General features: G+C 52.7%; 10 protein-coding genes across 10 annotated transcripts; 7 read left to right on the top strand and 3 right to left on the bottom strand.

Annotated features, from left to right (window-relative positions):
- Positions 1–519: 519 nt before the first annotated feature.
- LAESUDRAFT_720198 (microtubule binding protein) lies at positions 520–1,824 on the bottom strand. The gene is made up of 6 exons (XM_040907775.1): positions 1,642–1,824; positions 1,461–1,567; positions 1,370–1,407; positions 974–1,310; positions 770–877; positions 520–711 (listed from the first exon to the last, which is right to left on the bottom strand). The coding sequence occupies exons 1-6, from the start codon at positions 1,760–1,762 to the stop codon at positions 658–660; spliced, it is 765 nt and encodes a 254-aa protein (XP_040769888.1). The 5' UTR covers positions 1,763–1,824; the 3' UTR covers positions 520–657.
- A 409-nt stretch (positions 1,825–2,233) lies between these two features.
- LAESUDRAFT_710661 (uncharacterized protein) lies at positions 2,234–3,356 on the top strand (the record flags this gene model as incomplete). Its single annotated transcript, XM_040906784.1, has 2 exons — positions 2,234–3,037; positions 3,093–3,356. 2 exons carry the CDS (start codon positions 2,234–2,236, stop codon positions 3,354–3,356), a joined length of 1,068 nt encoding a protein of 355 aa, XP_040769887.1.
- A 664-nt stretch (positions 3,357–4,020) lies between these two features.
- LAESUDRAFT_720196 (uncharacterized protein) lies at positions 4,021–4,884 on the top strand (the record flags this gene model as incomplete). Its single annotated transcript, XM_040907774.1, has 4 exons — positions 4,021–4,277; positions 4,341–4,397; positions 4,451–4,540; positions 4,587–4,884. Coding segments are annotated over exons 1-4 (442 nt in total), but the record flags the coding sequence as incomplete, so codon positions are not given.
- Positions 4,885–6,957: 2,073 nt separating this feature from the next.
- On the top strand, positions 6,958–8,118 carry LAESUDRAFT_641837 (NAD(P)-binding protein; the record flags this gene model as incomplete). Its single annotated transcript, XM_040903697.1, has 7 exons — positions 6,958–7,044; positions 7,103–7,135; positions 7,189–7,404; positions 7,460–7,603; positions 7,656–7,797; positions 7,849–7,866; positions 7,919–8,118. 7 exons carry the CDS (start codon positions 6,958–6,960, stop codon positions 8,116–8,118), a joined length of 840 nt encoding a protein of 279 aa, XP_040769885.1.
- Positions 8,119–8,223: 105 nt separating this feature from the next.
- Positions 8,224–12,501, bottom strand: LAESUDRAFT_641007 (MFS general substrate transporter; the record flags this gene model as incomplete). Its single annotated transcript, XM_040903636.1, has 6 exons — positions 8,224–8,550; positions 8,608–8,902; positions 8,951–8,997; positions 11,579–12,222; positions 12,298–12,333; positions 12,390–12,501. Coding segments are annotated over 6 exons (1,461 nt in total), but the record flags the coding sequence as incomplete, so codon positions are not given.
- Positions 12,502–13,022: 521 nt separating this feature from the next.
- LAESUDRAFT_691462 (uncharacterized protein) lies at positions 13,023–14,159 on the top strand. The gene is made up of 4 exons (XM_040906091.1): positions 13,023–13,132; positions 13,183–13,304; positions 13,355–13,768; positions 13,835–14,159. The coding sequence occupies exons 1-4, from the start codon at positions 13,093–13,095 to the stop codon at positions 13,922–13,924; spliced, it is 666 nt and encodes a 221-aa protein (XP_040769883.1). The 5' UTR covers positions 13,023–13,092; the 3' UTR covers positions 13,925–14,159.
- A 175-nt stretch (positions 14,160–14,334) lies between these two features.
- LAESUDRAFT_809054 (ArfGap-domain-containing protein) lies at positions 14,335–16,099 on the bottom strand (the record flags this gene model as incomplete). Its single annotated transcript, XM_040914113.1, has 6 exons — positions 15,980–16,099; positions 15,809–15,927; positions 15,553–15,753; positions 14,827–15,504; positions 14,433–14,775; positions 14,335–14,370 (listed from the first exon to the last, which is right to left on the bottom strand). Exons 1-6 carry the CDS (start codon positions 16,046–16,048, stop codon positions 14,335–14,337), a joined length of 1,446 nt encoding a protein of 481 aa, XP_040769882.1. The 5' UTR covers positions 16,049–16,099.
- Positions 16,100–16,261: 162 nt separating this feature from the next.
- LAESUDRAFT_710654 (GCN5-related N-acetyltransferase) lies at positions 16,262–16,803 on the top strand (the record flags this gene model as incomplete). Its single annotated transcript, XM_040906783.1, has 2 exons — positions 16,262–16,265; positions 16,319–16,803. The coding sequence occupies 2 exons, from the start codon at positions 16,262–16,264 to the stop codon at positions 16,801–16,803; spliced, it is 489 nt and encodes a 162-aa protein (XP_040769881.1).
- An 840-nt stretch (positions 16,804–17,643) lies between these two features.
- LAESUDRAFT_734020 (glycoside hydrolase family 12 protein) lies at positions 17,644–18,816 on the top strand (the record flags this gene model as incomplete). The annotated part of the gene is made up of 9 exons (XM_040910473.1): positions 17,644–17,773; positions 17,821–17,937; positions 17,990–18,027; positions 18,084–18,163; positions 18,215–18,277; positions 18,328–18,354; positions 18,407–18,564; positions 18,625–18,662; positions 18,727–18,816. The coding sequence occupies 9 exons, from the start codon at positions 17,644–17,646 to the stop codon at positions 18,814–18,816; spliced, it is 741 nt and encodes a 246-aa protein (XP_040769880.1).
- A 732-nt stretch (positions 18,817–19,548) lies between these two features.
- LAESUDRAFT_754721 (thiamine diphosphate-binding protein) lies at positions 19,549–21,708 on the top strand (the record flags this gene model as incomplete). Its single annotated transcript, XM_040911927.1, has 7 exons — positions 19,549–19,803; positions 19,873–20,002; positions 20,055–20,157; positions 20,213–20,355; positions 20,429–21,312; positions 21,363–21,401; positions 21,460–21,708. 7 exons carry the CDS (start codon positions 19,549–19,551, stop codon positions 21,706–21,708), a joined length of 1,803 nt encoding a protein of 600 aa, XP_040769879.1.
- Between the last annotated feature and the right edge of the window lie 106 nt (positions 21,709–21,814).

Here is a 21,814-nt window from a genome sequence, read left to right as displayed (position 1 = left end):
CTATCGGTCACCGAGTTGTCTTCACCATAGTGGCGCATATGTGACGTTCATCAGCGAGTAAGTTAGATGAACAGATGGAGCAGCACGATCTGATCAGCACAGGGCTTGGCGGGGCTCGTAGTATCAGTGAATCCTTCAATACGAGTCAGACCATATCGGCGACATCGCTCTGAGGATAATTTCAGCTTTTGCAGATAGTACCGCATATCTGTAACATCACTGAATATTGTAAACGAAAGGTAGAAAAGACAGCGCCGGAAGATAGAGGACAGGGCCAATCAAATTGAACGCCCGAACATATGAGGCTTTTCCAGTCTTCGCTCCATCGAACGCTGAAACGTACCCTCCTTGATCGCGTCAACTCGGCTGCAAGCTCGTCGTGACAGGAAAATGCTGGCCTCGTACCCAGACGTCTTTATTGTAGGATAGACGATGGTCAAAGGTGGTCGAACCTCAACGTGGAACGTCCTGAGAACGTCTAGGCCACCTTAACGTGCTTATCGTCTTCTGCAACGGATATTGGTCTCAATATATTCCATTAAATGCAAAAGTATGAATAAACGTGATGAGTTGAATCTCATGTGGACCTTGAGAGACCAATCCGCGATGCGAACACAGAGACCGGATATATCTTCCCATTGTCTGACCACAGCCACGTCAGAACGTCTCCTCTTCGTCGACAGTGCCTGGCTCAGGCACTTCAAAGCCCTCCTGTTGCGCCATTGAGTCAGCCGACTGGATGGGTGCCAACGGAAAGGCTCACGCTGACCTCCGTCGAATATAGGATCTTCTGAATATCGCGGAGAAGAGGGTCATCCTTGCCTTCTTGCTCAAGCGTCTCCAGCTGCTGCTGAACCAGGATCTCGATGTCGCGCAACTATGATACGTACACGTCATTTTGTGGTTCAATACACAGAAGGTCACCAAGCAGCCGCCTTCTTGACCTGCAGAATTTGAGACAACAAGTACGCACCTTCGCGAAATAAAAGTCCCGTTCCTTCTCCAGCCCCTCCAGGTGCGCAGACATCTCCCGCAGTTGACCTTGAAGATTCTGGACCAGTTCGTTCGGCTGAGTTGATCCCGCTCTTGAGCCAGCCCGGGGGCCGACTGGCGTCCTCCCTCCTGCAACTCTAGCAGCACCGGCATGCAAGCTGCCTGCGCTGCCACGTGACGATGACGGGGCAAGGGGAGCGATGGTGGCGGGGGTGTCTGTCGGTGCACCTCGTCTTCGCGCGACTGCATCGTAGCCTTGTCCACCATAGTTCGTGTCCCAGAATCGCTTGATCCACTGTAGGAACTCTAGGTTGTCTCTAGACGGACGGACATGCTGTGGGTGATCGACAGACGACTTATGACATGGCAGACGTACTGCATCTTGCATTTGACGAGTTTCTCGACCAAAATTGGCTGCGATACGCGTCACGATCAGGTATCGTTAACATAAGAGGTGATCCTCGTACCTTGTCGACCTTGTGCGTTCTAAAGACATTCTGGAGGATCTTGAAGTTCGCGATGAACTCGTATTCGTGTTTTGCGTTCATCTTGACTCGAGTCATCGGCACATCGCCTATTCATAGCGACAGAACACTTGACTGATTATGATTCCACAATGGATTGGGAGTCATCGAGCAAGCTACTGACCGAAGATAGAGTCCATGATTTGGCAGTACGCTGCTCCGGTTCCACATTGCTCGATTTTTGTGTAATTCAATTGAAGAAGGTCATTCAGCCATGCCAACAATTCCGTCCGCGATTCACCCATCTCGATACGCCCAGATAGAAAAGTTTGGATGTTAGCACGGTAATGGTCGAAGGTCGGCGTCAAGACACGTTTAAGCGCCCGAACCCGACTTGGTTTGGGATCAAGTTTGGATCACGTTGCACAAGCGAGAATAAGCGACGCTCAATTTCTTTCCGCTTTCTACATCGGTGCTGGAGATGTCTCTTCGGCTGAAGTATACAGAAGTATACTACACTGTCTGAAGTTCCTATCTGCAAATTTTTAGGGTAGTTGGTGCAAAACCACATTGTACGAAATAGTACTGTAACTTTAAATGGCCTGATTCGGACTTGCCACAACTTGCCACTCACCACCATTCCGACTCCGACCCGAAGTAGACTGCGTTCTCCAATGTCGTGTATCTTACCCATTTGAAGAATTGAGAGAGTAGGTGCTCCATGTTTCGTTGATTCATTATTATGTGCTCATCGTGAAGCAGCGCGTGCAGCAATCATGGCTGCTCTCCCGCCCGAGATTTGGAGCCATATAGTCCGTTACACGGTTATGCCGGACTGGATCAATCTAAGTCGCGTGTCCAAAGATCTTCAACGTATGGCTGAAAAGAGGATATACTTCAGCCTATATGTGCGCGATCCGCAGATCGCATCTGCCATCTCTCATGCTCTCACCGTTCGCCGCGCCTTCCGTGGCAAATACGTGCGCCGTTTCTGGTTCTGGATGGACTCCCGATTGGCAAATCGAACCATGGAGCTAGAGATGTCAGAAGCATTTTGGGAGGAAATGCAACGCGCATTCGCCGCTATGGTAAACCTGGAGGTGCTCTCCTTGCACGATCCAGATGCATCGAATTCCTGGGTGCTAGACACGCCCAACATCAAGTTCCAGCTGATCGAACTATATGTCGGTTTCGCGTGGGACGCGCACTTTGTCCAGTTCTTGCAGACGCAGTCGCGTCTGCGGATGCTGCAGGCCGACGAGACAGTCGAGGATGGGCCGCTCCATTCTCTGGCGCCGGGATCGCTCTCTTCGCTGTCCATGTTCACCGGGCCTGCGCTCATACTTTCCGAGCTCCTCGATGCCCCGCTCACGCATGTACAAATAATGCTCGAGGAGGAGACGTTGGCTGTCCTGCCCGGTGTCATCTACGACCTCGGGAGGGCAAAGACTAAGCTTCGGAGCATCAACGTTTTGCATGCCCCCGAGGCGTTGATGATGGAGGTCGTTCAGCTTCTGTCCAAGTCCAACTTGGCGCAGACACTAAGATACCTTGGTATCGTCCCACTACCGGTGCTTGATGTGAGTCTTACTGGCATTCATGCCTGCTCTGGTGCATTACTGAGCGCGCTCACAGCGGTTCGCTTTGCACCGTGCTCTGATGCAATTCACCCAGCTGGAAGTGCTCGACGTGAACATCTCGTCGTGGATACCTCAGCCGTTCAATGCATACCAGCGCGTCATCGCTGCTGAACTGCTCATTTGGTGCCCTTCCCTCCACCGCATTGGGTTCTGGATCGGCCCAACCCACTATCTATGGTCATACAGGGGTGGCGAATGGGCGAACCCAAGGCACGTCACTCGTGCTGATGAGAGTGATCTTATGTGGCGCTTCGTATGAGAGGCGCGGATACATTTTCAGATGTTCGCGTCGCGATGGGCGAGGTTGAGTGGGAACGGAACATCGACATCTATTCTAGACTAGCTTGGAGATTGCTACGTTTGCCTAGTGATAGTGGTTCATATGTGGCCGTATGTGTATGAGTCTCATGTCCGCGTGCTTACCCGGGCTTACCTGATGGACAGCCTCATCGCATTGTCCGACGCAGAGAAAACTTTTCCATGGCCCATGTGTTCTGCAATGACTCACGACAATCACAGATTATCGTCCCAGATAAGTCGACTGAGTTATGAGATCGGCCATTGATTGGCCTTGATATCACAAGGACGCGCCAAAGAGGCAGCATCTAGGCCGGAGAATGCCTGCATACATTTCACCCCATTGGTCTCAAAGCAATTATATCCGCGAATGGACTCAACCAAGGACGATTAATCTCGGATCTCCCGCTGACCGCAGCGCAACGTGCAAGGTATGACCACTGCCGATGGCCGCTGATGTGGTAAATCTTAGCCAAAGGCGGACATGAACCTGTGGCCGCGGCATATGGCCATTCAGCCTCGCCCGAATCGTAAGGAACGCGCATATACGTTCAAGTGGCGCTGCTTTCATTTGAGGCCTCGAGTAGAAAAGCGGCCGTGGCCATGCCATTGTCCTGCCTCAGCCCCCCGCATCTCCCGCTTCTTCGCATAAATGGCGCCCGCATCAGACCGCTCGACCAGCACCCAGCTGTCCTCCACCTCTCGCTCCGCCAGGCCTGCGAAGAACATGCAATCAACGAGCGTCCCTTCCTCACCATCGCCACCCATTGCGGCGCTCCCGAGTCTCTCACACTCATTGTCGTCATTCCCGACCATGACATCAGTGACAAAGGGCATGGTCCACTACGGCATGAGCAGCACGAAAAGCATAAGCGAGGCCAAGGTACGCGCGCATTGAAACTTGCTGTTGTGGCGCGCCATCTGACGACCAGTTGGAACTTCCTAGCTGCAGACGGCCCTTAACAACACGAAGCAGAGGCAAGCGGGGACATCCGGACACCAGGTCAGTCTACCATAGTGTCTTGTGTGGCGGTCCCCATTGACAGTCATGCGCAGGACAAAAAGACTGCGATACTTGGCCCTGCATATTCGTGGAGCGAAGACGAGGACGTGCCCTTGACCATGACAAAGGGGAAGCGCGCAGTAGGTGCTTAGCCCCTCGTTACGTTGACCATGCGGCTGAGCACTGGGCCGCAGACGAAGACCTCTTCATGAACTGTTTTCACCAAATTTCCGACTGTCGGATAATGTCATGACATTCGCGCTTTAATTTGCTCTGGACAACTTACCGTACTCGTTCATTTGTTGTACCAATTCCGTCCGCATGTTGATTTCAAGGGTCAAAGGGTCAGTCTGTAGCAAGGTTTCCTGGGAAAATTGTATCATCACATCGTTACCTTACCTCATCTTACCATTCACTCACCGCTTAGCGCATTACATACGTGTACGATGCTGCCAACCATAATGAAAATTACGGACGCACTCTCCGCTTTCATGAAAGATGTGTGGGACGAGGCGCTGCCCAGCAACCGCAAAGCTATTGACGCGTCTCCTCGGCTGATCTACCAAGGCAACGATCTCATTAGCTGAGAGCTACGAGCTTTGAGAACGCAGAGCCTGAGTTGGCGTGGCACTGACTCGGGCACCGTCCCGCCGACAGAAGATCCAGAGCCGGTTGATAGATCGTAAGTGGCCGCGTTGGCAGATAAGATAAGTGGCCGGTATTGATCCGGCACTGAGCCCGAGCGGCGAGCGCTATTCACCTCGAGCTACTCATTAACTTTCCAAGAACGCATCTAATGGACGGTCAATCGCAAGCATTATACTTAACTAGACGCGGACTATGTATATGAGCTGTCACATGTATAACCCCAAGGCGTGTCTTCATTTACGAGGAATTGGGGTTCAAACGTACAAGCTCACTGAGTTTGCTGCTACAACGACGGATCTCGGGACGCTGAAAACTGTCACCGTACGTCCATCACACACTGCCCTGGCGGTTGTTGTGGATGAGTGGCACAGCTAGTCTCGTTACGGTCAAGTCAATCGATCGATTGCCTACTGAAGGACGGTGACTGATAAATCATGGGGCGTAATAGTATGCGCCCATAGCCTGTGTCTTTAAGCAGAGCCTGCAAACCCGGATAAGATTTTGATCAAACGGAAGAGTTCAACTGCACCCGGAAACAAATGATTGTTTCCCCGGCGAGTTCCGAGTCATGCTCTGCGCGTGAAATGAGTCAGCAGGGCAGTGCTCAGCTCTCAAGACACTGCATGCACGATACGAGGAAGATTCATCGATCCGAAGATCACCACATACCGTATTGATCGTCGCCCTTCGCGAGGGAATTCATGAGAACTCGAAGAATGCCCGCTCACCAATTTGAAGACGGTATCATCAGTCAAATACAGTGTAATAGAAGCAGATATAATGCTCCGAAATGAAGAGGTTCCGCAAGTCCGAATGAACTATTCGTAAAATCCGGTTCGTAAGCGCTCCATGGAGATAATGATTGATTACGCTGAGCGCGAATGCCATACATTAAATTATGAGAACTTGTAGCAGTAGCGCGGAAAAGGCAACGGAACAAGTAACCAATACGAACAGGGTATTGAAATTAGCAGAGCACTCACGAGAGAATGCATGAATTGGTAAAGAAGGGCTAAACATATGGTCGTATGCTATCACTGGGCATGTCTACAACAAGCAGGTGTAGTATTTGCCTTTTCCTTTAGCCAGGGTCAGCCAACCAATCAAAAGGACTGTATTCGAAATCCCGTATACTTTTTTTTATTATTTTTTTTAAATACATTTTTATACCGCCCGAAGGGCGGTCGGAGGTGTGTAAATACATGGTGTGGAAAAACGGAGGACCAGACGCATCTGGGGGCGAAGAAATTTAACGTACGGACTCCCGGTCCCCACGGACGCAACAGAGCAGACGTATAGTAGAAGGGCAGAAGGCCCGGTAAGCTGTGTCATGGATCACGCAAGCGCCGATAACCTAACAAACTGCATATGCCCGACCAACACGAAAACCGCGCCGCGGCCAGTCCGTTGACTCGTTAGGAACACTATTTAGGGGGGATCGAACCTCCAAGATACTCCCACCTAACTAACCTCGTCACCCCTCTTGAGGGGGGGAGTTACCCAGTTGACTTTGAGGAGAGCTCGGCGGACCAGGGTTAGTGAACTGCACGACGGCGGACCAAAGGGCGGAACCAGTTGACGGCCAAAGAGATGTCGGGGCGGGAAGGGGAGGATAACTTAAGGAAATCGACAGCAGGAGTGGGTGACGCGCGGCGAACCCTACCACGTAGCAGGCTGGATAAAAACTGATCCCCTGCGATTAAGTGTTGCTGCGCCAGCATGTTGATCCCGTATTCGGTGCGCGCAAATTCCTGTCGCGAGTGGTTTACTCAGAAAATCACCTCACTGCAAGTGCACATCGTGATATCGGAGGCGCCAGTACGAATTTAGCTTCCACGAAGATGGTGGCACGTGTCTGAAACAAGTGGACTACTGGCTAGCGTCCGGGACTGTTTCATCTCGAACTGCGAAGATGGCGTCCTTCCGCACAAACAGCCTGTTCAATGTTTCAGGAAAGGTAGTGCTTATCACAGGAGGAAGCCGTGGGATTGGAAGAATGGTGAGAATCTCGATACTCGATCAGGTGGCGATAGTGAACAATTATGCATTGTACACAGATTGCCACAGGATTCGTCGCGAACGGTGCCAAAGTATGTTGCATATGGCCATCATGGAGAAGGTAGCGATAGCAGAGTGATCACAGGTCTACATCACGTCGCGCTCTGCGACAGACTGCGAGGCCACCGCCAAAGAACTCAGTGCGCTCGGGCCTGGGTTGTGCTACGCCATTCCCGCGAACCTGCAACACTATGAGCAGGTGGAACATCTTGTGAAAGAATTGTCTGCACACGAGCAGGTTCTGCATGTACTCGTCAACAACGCAGGCGCCGCGTGGGGTGATACGATCGAGGATTACCCTGTCAGTGCTTTCTGAGCAATATTGGGGGACGATGCAGCTGAATGAAAGACTACAGGATTCTGCTTTCACCAAATTGCTCACACTCAACTTACAAAGAGTCTTTACTGTCACTCAAAAGTGCCTACCCCTTCTTCGTGCAGCTGCTGCCCAGGGTGGAATGGATGGGGAAGCCTATAAAGACCCTGCACGGATCATTAACGTAGGTAGTCTCTTCGTTGCTATTTAACTGACCATGAACAAGACCTTTGCAGATTGGTTCCGTTGAAGGCTTGCGTGTGCCGAACCACGAAACGTATGCTTACTCGGCAGCTAAAGCAGGACTTCACCATCTCAGCGAACACCTCGCTGGTCGGCTTGGATGGGAAGGAATCACAAGCAATACCATCGCTTGCGGTAAGTCATTTCAAGCGGCATCCAAAGTATTCGCTCTAACTATTCTTCTAGGGCCTTTCGAAAGTAAAAGTACGTATGTATATCGGCATTCCCGTAGCCACGGATCGTCATGTTTGCACAGTGATGGCAGAAACGCTTCGGACTCAAGGAGAAATTATCAAGAACCTGATTCCCCTCCATCGCATTGGCACCCCAGAAGACGTTGCCGGTGCTGCTATTTTCCTGTCAAGCCGTGCAGGAGCACACGTCAACGGTGCGACAATCGCAGTGGATGGTGGACAGACTGTTGCGATGCAGTCCATGAATATCGCGAAACTTTAAGCTCTTGCAAATTGTCTAATGTGCTATGACAGTATGTATATCTAGGGTTGAGCATCATGATTGGTCCGGTGTATGTTCCTGCTCTCTCAGTGTAATATCTACTGGCTATTGATCGCTCTTGTCTCTGTTCGACCGCGTATAGTCCTCAGATTTCGTCTCTGCATCTCCTTTACTAGCTGAACCTTCTATGTCACCAATTTGCATCCCATTGTGGGATTGTGATCTATCATCCCCCTCCACCTTCCGCTTGCGTACCTCCAATCCTCCTCTATAGCCAACCCATGTGTACCTCGACACGTGCGGACCTCGAATCAGGATGATGATCAACATGAATCCGCTCCATGCAAGGTTCAGCGCTGCTGCTGGGCGCCATCCATACTCGGTGAAAACTTTCGAGCCAACTGCAGTCCCCATCACTTGGCCTACGAATAACTAGATACCGACGTTCAGCTATGGTCATATGGGGATAGCAGCAGAACGTTCGCCCACCGACACGAGGATCACAGCGTTCAGCCGAGAGCGCGCGCTCGGGTCGAGGCCAAAGAGGGTGGTAGTGAGCGAGACCTGAACCATCTGCCTGAAGACGTCGATCCCGATGCAGACGATGACGACCGCAGAGACGTTGATGCCATCTGCACCGACTTCGACTGCGACGCACAGGACATAGGCCAATGTAGCGATCACGGTCGCAAACCACGGGACGAGGCTGTCGATAAAGCGTCCGAGTATAGGAGCCATAGCGACCCCGACCATCCCGACTAGACCAAAGAGTCCGATTACCAACCTGCCAGCGTGTTGAGAGTCCGTTCTGGAATGGATAAGTGAAACCTACGTAGAATAATGATATGGTGATCCCCCCAATAGGAAGGTCAGCGTAACCTAGCAATTCCACTCAGCTTACTTTAGGATTTTCGCAAAAGAAGAGTGACCGACCCAGAAATTCGAGTAACATGCACTTGACGGTATGCTGATCAAGACAGCCTGAACCAGCTGCGGTTCCGTAACAGCGAACTTCCCCATGCTGCAGAGTATCCCAAAGTATGTGCTGCCCTTGTTCTTTGCCGGGTAGTCTGGAAGTACGAGGTACAGCCACAGCACCACGAAATATTGCACGCTAAATGCGAGGTAGTACACCACACGCCAGGTCACGAACTGCGCGATGGTGCCCGCGAGCACACGCGCGATGAGGACGCCCAGCAATAAGCCGGAGAGCACGATCGACAACGCCGACGCACGCCGTTCGGGAGGCGCAAGGTCCGCTGCGAGGGGAAGCAGAATTTGCGGAACTACGGATGACATCCCGATGAGAAAGCAGAGAGCTTCGAAGACGGCGAGGCTGGTCGTGAATGCCAGCCCAATGCTGATTGATGCCGACACGAAGACAAGAATGAGGATGAGTGGCCGTCGACGAACCAGGTCGCCCAAGATCGACACGAACAGAATGCCAACCAGATACCTTGTAAAATCGTCAGGGTAAGGGAGTCTTCGCCGTCGACGCAGATACCACTCACCCGACTTGCACCAGAGTAGGAATTCTGGAGACTTCATCGTATGTTACGCCAAAGGTATCTGCGAACTGGACTACAGGCCGTCAGCCATTCACCCCGTGTACTAAGAACAAGAAAGCGTTGCAAGATTAGCCGTGCGATAACCCCGTGCTTTCGATTCCAGCAGCCGTCATACTGGAGACCTCGGACCAATACGCAGCTTGTGAAATCTACATAGATCACATGCGACGGAACCCCGCAAGCATCCTGTTCCGTCGGAATAAGGCGTCTGGAGCAACTTCGGCTCTGAGAGTAGCACAGAAAGTAACGAAAGCCAGCGTCTTGACGGTCACCGTGCCCAGACATTCGTCCTCGAGACGCAATCCCACAATCGACGATTTAACTCACTCAACAAAGGCTGGCAATAGTAGAGATTTGCCAGAACTATTCGCTGTCAGCACACCGAAAAACATTGCCATCGAGCAAACAGCGCGTACCAAAGGTGCCCGAGAAACCGAAGGTCGCATTCAGCACGAGCCCGAAGTGCGATAGATGCTCGGGATCGTGACGCAGATGTTTTGGTATGGGTAGAAATCCAAAGTCTTTAGTGACAATGCCCTCGCGTTCCTCCTGAGTGGGCGTGGCGACTGGAAGCGTGGCGGTGCTGCCTTTGGCAGGAGGCGAGTCTTGGACCGGCACTTCAGCCGACAAGGCAGGACTGCTCATGCTGGAGGACGACAAGAGATTCGGTGGTAGACACGTCCTATAGTGCAGGCATGATCTTTACTTGCCGGTGAACGGCTTGCTGTGTCAGCGCACTGCGGCTTATCTGGTGGGTAGTCGTGAGTTTCTCACCATTGGACTGAAGTCGTGGAAATGTCATATACACGGGTCAACAGCACTTCATCCGGGCGGCAAAGTATGCACAGTATACATACTGGGAATTTTAGTGCTGCCGCTGAATCGTGGCATCCTCAATCTCTCGTACTTGATCGGCTTGAGAGTACAACATCCACTAAAGGACGCTAGTACTCCAAGGAAAGATACGTTGCTCTATTCGCGGACATTCTATCGTGATGCCTATCAGTCATGTTCTATAGTCATGCTGAGTGTCCATACTAATGTTAAGGGATTTCAGGCCTTTCTGAGCTCCTGTTCAGCAACAGCCTGCTCGGAGCACGCGATATCCTCAGCCTTCTCCAAATCATATTTGTTCTCCTCTTGCGGAACTACATCTTCCCTCTTGACCCCAACGTTGTCTGCATTGCACGCAGCATTGATATCAGCCGTGACCGCCTCCTCCTCCTCCTTCCGCACTCTCACCGCCAATTTCTCTTTGTACACCTCAAGGCCGCCCTTATATCCGAACCACGTATATCGTGGGGCGTGCGGCCCGCGCAGCAGGATAACGATAAGCATGAAGCCCGTCCACGCGAGCGAGAGCGCCGCAGCGGGGCGCCACCCATATTTCGTGAACACCTGCGTGCCGACAGCGGTGCCCATGACCTGGCCTATGAACAGCTGTGCGGCGTAGCGAATTAGCCTCGCCACGGGGGACTAGCTGACAGACACACACACGGAGAGCAGTAGCACGGCGTTAAGTCGTGCCCGTGCACTCGCGTCGAGCCCGAAGACGGAACTCGTGAGCGAGACTTGCACCATCTGGCGGAACACGTCGATCCCGAAGCAGACTATGACAACGGCCGCGACGTTGACGCTGTCGGCGCCCACGGCGATCGCTTGGAAGATAAGCAGGGCGAGAATGGCGAGGACAGTGGCGAATGAGGGTACGAGGCCGTCGATGAAGCGGCCCACCAAAGGGGCCATCGTGACCCCGAACATGCCGACCAAACCAAAGAGACTGACGACGAGGCTGTTGCGATGTTAGCATAACGCATGCCCAACCCTTACAATTATGGCGGCTCACGTCGAGTAATGATATGGCGGGCCGCCGAGCAGGAAGGTCAAGGTACCCAGAAGTTCGTGAAGCACGCGCTTGATGGGAGGTTGATTAGGACAGCCTGGATAAGTAGCGGCGCTGTGACGCAGAACTTTGCCATGCTGTACAGGATACCAAAGTATGTCGTGCCCTTGTTCTTTGCGGGATAATCGGGAAGCACCAAATAGAGCATCAGTAGCACGGCACACTGCACGCCGATCGAGAGGTAGTACACGACCCGCCATGTTGCATATTGTGCGATGATGCCTGCGAGCACTCTTGCAATGAGCACACCGAAGAGCAGGCCTGCGAGAATGATGGAGAGTGCAGATGCTCTGCATTCTGGCGGTGCGAGATCAGCGGCAAGAGGCATAAGGATCTGTGGTACGACGGTGACCAAGCAGACTAGAAAACATAGCGCCTCGAAAACGGCAAAATTCGTGGTGATGGCTAGTCCGATCGTGAGTGAGGCAGAGGTGAACACAAGGAGAAGGATGAGCGGTCTGCGTCGCACAAGGTCGCTAAGTGTCGAGATTAGCAGAATGCCCGTAGCGTATCTGAATAGAACGGTGAGCCTAAGTCTTAGACTCTTTGAGCGACTGGCCTTACCTGCCTGTACTAAAGTGGGTATACTTGAGACGGTATCATATGAAACATTGCATGATCTGGAGAACTGGACTGGTGGTCGAGTTACAAGTGAGACAATGCACCTACACGGCTAATTGAAAGGCCCAGTGCGTCATTTGAGCTTACTGAGAAGTGGCTGGCAATAGTACAGATTTGCCACGGCTGAAGGTCGTGAGCCAAACCTTCACTGCGGAGATGACCGTTCAGAATCTACTCACTGAATGTGCTTGCAATACCGAATGTTGCGTTAAGCAACAAGCCAAAGTGTGCAGGGCTATCAGGATCATATCGCAAGCGCTTCGGTATCGGGAGGAAGCCCAGATCCTTCGTGGTGGTTTTTTTTTGTACATTTATTTGTATACCGCGCTATGCGCGGTTCGTGGTGGTTTCATGGCTGTTAAGCTGTGTCGTAGCAGGACTGGGAGTGTTTCGCTGCTTGCATCGGTGCGATTAGCATGTCCCATCTCCGACGACGGCAGAGTCTTGCCCATGATCGCCCGTTCAAGATTAGAAAGAAATGGAGATTTAGCGTGCAAGCAGAGGAGCTAGCACCCCGGGGCGGCCGTGATATTATATATGTTCACAGTCAGGCTTCCAGTTGTTTGATGAGTCATTTATCTGCTCCCTTCAACTTGCACCTGCGCGACTTGCGACTCCAAGGCGTAATGTCGGGAGACGTTGAGACAACATCGTGAATATTGCGACATCTTCTGCCACTGATGGGCTGGAAACGGTCGGTGAAGCCTGCAAGAAGAGAGAAACGGCTGCGACTCGAGGCACAGATATTTCGTGTCGTTAGGTCACGTGGCCGTGATATACTCGGACCTGGAGCTGTCCTTGCTTTAACGGTAGCTGCTCTCGTCGCTCACCCAGCCTCGCTCGAACTGAGCCCATTTAGTCCCAACCGTCCTTTTGCACATCATGGACGCTCGTCTTCGTCGCGTGAACAAGGAGATCGCAGGTGGGAGCGACCTACCAACTGCTCGAACGACCTAACACTGGATCTCGCAGATTGCAAGAATGACAAGTCCTCCAACATCACCATCGAGCTCGTCGACAACTCGCCATTCCATCTGATAGGCTCGTTCGATGGACCCGAAGGTACTGCATACGAAGGTGGCCACTTTCAAGTCGTGCGTGAACCCATTCTGCTCTTTGTGCCACTCGCACTCACCCCGCGCAGGACATCGTGATCCCCGACTCGTACCCCTTCCAGCCTGTCAAAATGAAGTTCATCACCAAGGTCTACCATCCGAACGTCTCCTCCGCATCCGGCGCCATTTGCCTTGACATCCTCAAGGACGCGTGGAGCCCCGTCCTCACCCTCAAGTCCACGCTCATATCGTTGCAGTCTCTACTCTGCTCGCCTGAACCGCGCGATCCGCAGGACGCAGAGGTTGCGAAGCACTTCATGACGAGCAAGAGCAGTTTTGAAGAGACGGCGCGGTATTGGACGATGATCTATGCCGGTGGGCCTGGAAAGGAGGGTGCAGGGAAAGGCAAGGCGAGCGGCCAGAGGGACGAGGTGGCAATGGCAGGATTGGAGAAGGCGCACGTGGATCGGTTCGAGGCTTTGGGATTCAACAGAAGCAAAGTGGTATGTATCTTGCTTAAGACTCTTGCTCGCGTGGACTGCCCCTCACTGCTCATATGGAAAATGCAGATCGACGTACTACGACGGCTTAACTATCGTGGTGCAAACATAGCACAAATCAATGACGATCGGGTCGTGGAGGAGCTCCTCAAGCCCTGATGTATTGTTATCAATGAATCATGAACGATTCTAGTGACATTTTAGATTTGCGCTCATGCTGTTTCCGCTCGGACTGCTTGTTTTTTGGATGTCACTTGAAGAGCTACATACGAGGTTGTGACTTTCTTGGGTCTCTTTATTTCAGACACTTGCCGTCACTGCAACTTGGAGTATCGAGCGCAAATTGCATCGCCACCAGTAAGCTCGTCACTCGTCACAGTTCGAGACATCATCCGCTCTCTACTTCACTAAGAAGGAGCAGTATGAGCCTCAATGTCAGTGCAGTCCGGTGAAAGAAATCCACATGAACATAAATCAAGATTAAGGGACACACAATGCCACAGAGATATGACCTCATTCGTATAATAGGGATATGTGCATTGCGGCTCTACATACTAGTGCATCAAGCACTACCGCTCGGATATCTGCGCCAAATAGTCCGAGAGCTACAAGGGTCCCATGAGTAACCGTAACGCTTCAATCATCAATCATCCAGGACAAGACATACCTTAAGGGCACCCGTCCTGATGCTCTCTCCGACATTCTGCACATCTGGGTTCGCAAGCACCCTCTGAATCGCGTCCTTCGCCGCCACCTCCAGGCCGGACAGCGTGCCATCGCCCAGCAATCCTCCGTCCGCTGCGGGGCCAAGCTCTTCCTCCTCCTCACGCCCGAAGTACTGGTTCGACGAGATGGATGAGGCGCCCTGGAAGGACTGCAACCGCGTCTGCGCTTCGGTGACCGCGGCGGGGTCGTACGCGTTCCGCCCGAAATACATGTCCGACGAAATCGCCTTCTGCTTGCCGAACTTCTCGCGCGCGTACGTCGGCGCGTCCTCCTCGGCAGCCGCACTGGAAGCAGAGTCGTAAACGGCGGCCGGAGCGGATTGCAGGAGCACTTACCTTGATTTTGCTGAGGTAGCCACCGCGGGGACAGCGCCGAACCCGAGCCTCTTCATGCCCATGCCCAACCTCTCCATATCGTGCGCGCTGCCCTTCGGCTGGAGCTCCGCCGGCGATGCAGGTACAACTTTCGCAGTAGCTTTCGCCTTCACACTCGCAACAGACACCTCCGCCTCCTTTCGCACCCGCTCCTCCTCCTCCGTCTTCTCCCTCTCGCGATCATAGCCCAGCTGCTTGATCCGCTCCGCTTCCTCCGTTGCGCGCTTCTCGGCCTCCGCAAAGTCCAGCGGGGCAGCTTTCTTTGCGCCGAGCCCGCCGAGCTTCGACTTCTTCGGCGCGGAGGTGGTGCTGGTCATGGTCACCACCGTGGAGGAGGACGTCAGCCGCGAGGCACCGAGCTTAGAGACCGGTCGGGACGCTGTACTAGTCGAGGACGCGGAGCGGAGTGAGGATGAGCTGATAGTCCGCGGCGAGACTGGTGCGTTCTCAGAGAGCGGCGGTGTGCTCGATGCCCGACCGATCACGGGTGGCGTTGTGGGCTTCGAGGAGGTGAAGGAAGGTGACTTTGGGGTAGCGGGTTTGTTCCAGGATGAGAAGAAGTCGTCATCGGCGCCATCCTGTGCAGTTGGTGTTGCGGCCGTTTCAGCAACTCCGTCCACGACGACCTTATCAGGGAATCTAGAGGATTGTGAAGCAATGTAAGATAGATGAGGGACAATGACTCACTTGGCGGCGTCCTCCCTGACGCGTTTCGTCAGCTCCTCCTTGTACAGCTCGGCGACTCGACTGGAATATTTCTTTTTGGTATCAGAATCGTTGAGCAGCGTGGCGCCACCGTGTTTGGAGAAGAATTCCGTGGCAGATGCATTTCCTCCGACCTTCATTGTTCTCAGTTGATTCCACTGCCAACTGTCTAGATTCGTCGATCTTTCCGGATGCGCAAGTCAGCAGTTGGTAAGTACCACGAAGGCAGATGGCATACCGGACGAAGCTGATGTGCACACCCATGTTTCTGTGAATGCTCGAGCATTCGAGACAGATGTAGATGCCGAAAGTCACGCTCGCCCATGTCGGATTGCGGGCATGACAGTCGAAACACATCTGCGAAGATCGTCAGCACACCATCGTACAGCCGGCAATATTGAGGCCTCGCCTTGTTTCCTTTCTGCCCCTTCAGCACTTTGAAGACTTGCTCTGTCTCTGACTTTGTCGGGTCCGCCATCGTGCAGGACACACGGTGTGTAGAGTCAACCGCTAAGATCGGGGGACGTGTCGGACAGCCTGATCGAGTTAGGAAAAGGGTTAATTAATAATGCAACAGACCAGGATAAGTCTTGTCGAATAAAACAACACGAAACCGTAACGGTCACATCGTTACGGCGTGGAGTCTGGCGGCCCGCTGCGTCCGGCGTCTCGATCACCAGTCCGTCACAACATGGGTATGTACCAAGCTGTTTTCCTGCTTTTCTTTTTGAGCTGAATTCTTTTGCAGACGGCGTGCTGATTTGCAGGGTTTCAGAAGATGAGACCGTCTCTTTGCGACATTCCGTGCTGTGGCCGAATCATCCTGTATCGCATGTGCTCTTACCTGAGGACTCTAACGGCTTTCACTACGGCGCATTCCTGCCCTCTCACAGTTTACCGGTCGCAGTCATCTCCTTATTCAAAGACAATCTGTCTGTTAGCGATCATCTGAATGGCGACGAGCGTCGGACCGTGCTTGCGGCCCGCTTTCGAAAGTTCGCCTGCGACCCATCGCACCGTAACCGCGGGATTGGAACAAAGCTACTGCAGCACGCCTTCGCGATGGCTCGCTCTGAGATGGATTGTGATGTGATCTGGTGCGACGCCAGGGTATCTACTGCGGAGTGGTATGAACGCAGAGGGATGGCTCGCTTTGGGGAGGTATTCTACAAGGAAGACATTCCCTACATTCGCAGGAAGGCGACTCTCTATGATAATGCTCGCCAATTATGATGGGTACGTTCATTGTGCGCATGCTCATCATCTGATACATGATGTCGCTGAAGCTATGCTGTGCGATCGCCTGTATCGTGCGACCTCTCCTCCGTGGCTTTCGTGGGTCAGGCGGTCAGGTGTGTACCAGGTTGGTTCTTCGTCTGGAAGCTCAGACCCATCAGATACAGTTAATTCTCAGGATGCGCACCATGCGGTCTGCGGTCTTTTCGCAAATAAGCGTGTTGTGAAGAATATTCAGCGAACGTTCTTGAAGTGCAAATTGATTTTAGGCCCCTACATACAGAATAGCTTGCACACGCCTTCCATATCCTCCCTACACACAGGCATGTGGGAAAGATGAGGTTACCACCTCACGCGGACTCTCCCAATTGCCATAGAGATGCCAAAATTGGTGATCCGCTCTCTGCTATGACGTTGCGAAGGAGCCGATGAGTTGTCATTAGCATCAGAAGGATAGCGGCAGTTTCTCGGCCTTCATTCACGCACCTACCAGTGTTACAGGACAGATGATGGAGGTACTCCCCGTCCATGACACGGCTTGGCAATGGACGCAAGAGCCGCACGAGGGACAAGCTTCGTGTGCGTTGTCGACGCACCTCAACTGTTTACTATCATCACCACAAGTGCGACATCCCGTACTTTATTTCGTCCCAGCCGACACGGGCCCGGTCGACGGAAGCTTCTTCTCGACCGTATGGTGCACCCAATAATTCACACAAGCTGATCTCTGACCTGCCAGCGAAGCCTATACCTGGGATCTAGGCTCGGCTTTGCAGGCATATAAAACCGGTGGGCAATATCAGTTAACAGCGTGCTCCTGTGTGTCACCGTAGCATCATGCAGCTTCTCGCAGTATCTACTCTCGCTGTCTTCGTCGCACGCGCGTTGGCCTCGGAAACTATCACCGGACAGTGGACCTGCGTAAACGCTGGCGACTATCAGCTGTGCCAGGACCTATGGGGCGAAGGTGAGAAGAAACTTTCATGTAAAAGCGATGGGATTGCGTTCTCACAGACACAGATGACGCCACCTCGGGCTCGCAGAATGCCACTTTGTACAGTGCCAGTGGTGATGCGATCTCCTGGTCGACAACCTATACCTGGGCAGGCGGCGAGTACGATGTCAAGAGCTGTAAGTTGTTCACATGTTCGGCTTCCATGTTCGACCTCCGACGCTTTATCAGACACGAACGTCCAACAGACTTCCGCCAATGGCATGACGGTGAGTGACGAGTGCTATTGCATATCATGATGAAGATGCGCTCATGATGCTGTCAGCTGTCCAAAATCACGTCTGCTCCCACTAGTTGGACCTGGGAATACCAATCCATATCCTCAGATCTGGTAGCAGACGTCTCGTGCGTTACTGTAAAGCATTCTTCCACATGGAAGGCTCATAACATCTACAGGTATGACATCTGGATAGGTACTACCGCTTCCGGCGCGGGCACCAACACAACCACTTATGAGGTGTACGTGACTTCACAAGCTGCGAAAAAGACGAATCTAATCTATTGCGCAGCATGATTTGGGTTTCAACTGAGGGCGGGTAGGTATTTGGTAAAACGACGCATCGCATCCACTCAATAGTAGTATCACAGTGCTGGACCTCTTGGGTCCGTGATCAAGTCTGGCATCTCTGTTGGTGGGTACGCTTGGGACCTCTATTCCGGAGAGAACACGTACTGGACCACGGTATCCTTCGTCACTACGGAGGGCAATCTCAATGACTTCAGCTCCGACTTGAAAGACTTCTTCAGTACGCAGTCTTACTCGACGGATGCGCAGTCACAATGCACTTAACATGTCCCTTCTTTAGCCTATCTCATCGACAACATCGGTATGGACTCATCGAACGTAGGTGGTTGCTTGGTATGCGCACATACCATCCACTCATACTGAATCATGCGGCACTTTTCAGTATCTGCAGTCGGTCGAATCCGGGACGGAGCCTTTCACTGGTAGCGCGACACTCTACACCGAGAGCTTCGCTGTCACCATCAACACCTGATCTTGATGCTGCTCGTGTAGTGCTAACAATGGTCTGGCGAATGCATTCGGGATGGCTCCGCGGATACGATACCGGAATTTGAGCTGCATGTCCATCTCAAGCTTCGTTCAACATGCGCAGTTTGCACTGACCCATTATGATCGATTGATTGCATATAGAGCACAACATCCATGACGATCTCGAACCGTGACGCCTGAAGATTTGAGTAACCCGCTGATGCGACTGCACTCTCATTTTATATATATACAATTTATACACCGCCGAAGGCGGTTGAGGGTGGGACTAAATACATGGGTGCAGCGCAGGACTACGTGAGGTAGGGGTGGGGAGACCGGGTGGGTATAGGGTACCACGATGTGGGCATCAGCCAGGACCGTGGGATGAGGGAAGACTTGGTCCAGGCGTCGCTCTGCAGCAGAAAGCGAGCCAGGTCGAACCAGGCCGAGTACACTCTCATGTAATACGCAAAATATGTCGCAGAACACCGAATCGGATAGTCAAAATTGTCGCCGTCAGACGACCTCCGATGTAGACTTCCGACTGAGCGTCACTTACAAACTCGCAGGTCGCAGTGTGAGAATGAGGATTAGATCCCGCCTGAACCTATGACCACCCCTCGCATCCATATCCATCACCTATAAATACGTATGCGATATGGTGCGGCAGCACACTGCACGCTTTCCCACAAACTACCGTTAAGACGAGTCGTCGAAGAAAGGCATTTCATAAAACATGTACACAACAGCTTCAGTCTTGCTCAAAACGCTGGCGGACGTTGGCGTCACACATATCTTCGCCAACTGGGGGAATGACCATCCTGCAATATTGGAAGACTTGGAGAGACAACGAACAGACGGCGGTGGGAAGGCCCTTCTCGACGTTGTGACTTGCCCCAACGAGATGGTGGCTCTTAGTGCGGCGCATGGCTATTCGCAAGTCACAGGAAAGCCAGCTGCCGTCATTGTCCATGTTGATGTGGGAACGCAGGTAGGTGGATGAATAGCCGCGGTTCTACTTTATCCGTAAACCTCTCCGAAAGCTCACTATATCGTTTAGGCTTTGGCTGGTGCAGTGCACAATGCCGATAAAGGCCAAGCCCCGGTCATCATTTTTGCAGGAGCTTCGCCTTTCTCTGTAAGTGGTGAGCATAAGGGATCAAAGAACGAGTGGCCCATGTGGGGACAAGGTACATACGTTCTTCGTTGACTTGAACATTGATCAGTAAAATCCAACGATAGATGCACCCGACCAGCCTGCAATTGTCAGGCAATTCATGCGGTTCACTGCGCAGATCATGAGTGGAAAGACTGTAGCGAAGACCGTGATGCGGGCTTGGCAATTGTAGGGAGCGACCTTCACTGCGAGCTGCTATGACATCTGACCATGCCTGTCACAGTGCCACAAGTAGCCCCAAAGGACCAGTATACCTGTGGGCGCGACGCGAGACCCTGCAAGAGGAAATCGATCCTTCTGTGCTACAGACTCCAGTTGATATAAGTAAATGGCCTTCGGTACAGCCGAGTGGTCTGTCTCCGACCGGTGAGCATTGCTTCACGATTAGCCCGTTCACACCGCATACTCGATTGAAACGTTCACGTTATCTCTTGTGCAGCTTTGAACACGATAGTCGATGCTCTCACAAATGCCGAGTTTCCGTTGATCATCGCGGGCAACACAGGGAGGAACCCGCAGACAGTATCGCTCCTTGCGACACTGTCGAACCTGCGCTCCATTGCTGTATGCACAGCAATATCTCCCGCTCTGTGTGTTCCATATAGCCATCCCTACCTCGTCGGCTCGTCATTCGATGGCAGAATCGCACACCTCGAGAAGGCCGACGTCGTCCTCATCATCGAAGCCGATGTTCCCTGGATGGACACCATGGGTAGCAAGCTAGTTGATGACACTCGAGTATTCGTTCTGGACGTGGACCCGCTCAAGCAGCAATTCGGCTGGTCGCACGTGGACGCGGAGATGCTATGCAGGGTGGACTCCGCAGTTGCGCTAGGCCAACTGATCAACGCTGTTCGCCTAGCCGATCTGCAAACTTCCGACAAGGGTGCTCTAAATGCGAGGATGTACGAGCGTGGAACAAAGTTGAGAGCGTTTCATGAGGAGTGGATGAAAGAGCTGCTTGCAGCGGAGGAGATGGCGATGGGCGCGAACGGAACCGTCCTCACTGTCCCGTACGTCTTACGCGCATTACGAAAGGCGGCACAGGCACACGTTCCGTCTGGAAACAACATTCTGTGGCTCAACGAGGGCATCAGTAATTGCGATCTGGTGTGGAACCATATTCAGCCAGAGTATCCCGGCAGTATGATCATGTCCGGTGGCTCGAGCCTCGGATGGGCACTGGGTGCCGCAGTCGGTGCTCGTCTGGGTGCTCAGGTGGCAGGAAAGGACTATGAGTTGATCGTAGCAGTGGTGGGAGATGGTGACTTCCTATTCGGCGTGCCAAGCGCTGCATATTGGATGGCCAGGCGCTATAAAACGGTATGATTCTCGCTAGTTTCTGGGATACGGACGCTGATATTGCGTGCTAGCCATTTTTAACAGTCATCTTGAACAATGGCGGCTGGGCTGTAAGTGATCCTTTGTTGGAACGATGTGCCCTGCCAGCTGATGACCTTCTGCCATCAGTCACCGAGGTACTCTATGTTGGGCATGTACCCAAACGGAGTAGGAAGCAAGGCAACAGGGCAACAGCTGAACGTGTCCTTCGGTCCGGACATGCCAGACTACGCCCAAATCGCTGCCGCTGCGGGAGATGCCTGGGGGCGTCGTGTTGCGAGCGCGTCGGAGCTTCAGAGTGCACTGGAAGAGGGAATCAGAGCAGTGGTTGAGAACAAAAGGAGTGCCGTAGTCGACTGCATCCTCGAGCAGATATGAACCGAAAGCATCCTCATGCAGCGCAAACATCGTGTGCCATCCATATACAGAGCGATGTCGGTGATCTATGGCTTTTTGAACGCTAAACTGTTACCCACAGAATGAC

Source organism: Laetiporus sulphureus, assembly GCF_001632365.1.
Source record: "Laetiporus sulphureus 93-53 unplaced genomic scaffold LAESUscaffold_2, whole genome shotgun sequence".
Taxonomy (NCBI): domain Eukaryota; kingdom Fungi; phylum Basidiomycota; class Agaricomycetes; order Polyporales; family Laetiporaceae; genus Laetiporus; species Laetiporus sulphureus.
Note: the sequence above shows the minus strand (reverse complement) of the source record. Positions and strands in the feature narration are given on the sequence as shown.

Coding starts and splice junctions, on each gene's coding strand:
- LAESUDRAFT_720198 (XM_040907775.1), bottom strand. CDS start 1,762: ATGGGTGAATCGCGGACGGAATTGTTGGCATGGCTGAATGACCTTCTT. Junction 1,408..1,460: donor GAACGCACAAGGTCGACAAG/GTACGAGGATCA, acceptor CGCGTATCGCAG/CCAATTTTGGTCGAGAAACT. Junction 878..973: donor GGGACTTTTATTTCGCGAAG/GTGCGTACTTGT, acceptor TACGTATCATAG/TTGCGCGACATCGAGATCCT.
- LAESUDRAFT_691462 (XM_040906091.1), top strand. CDS start 13,093: ATGGACGCTCGTCTTCGTCGCGTGAACAAGGAGATCGCAG. Junction 13,305..13,354: donor AAGGTGGCCACTTTCAAGTC/GTGCGTGAACCC, acceptor CACCCCGCGCAG/GACATCGTGATCCCCGACTC. Junction 13,769..13,834: donor GATTCAACAGAAGCAAAGTG/GTATGTATCTTG, acceptor TGGAAAATGCAG/ATCGACGTACTACGACGGCT.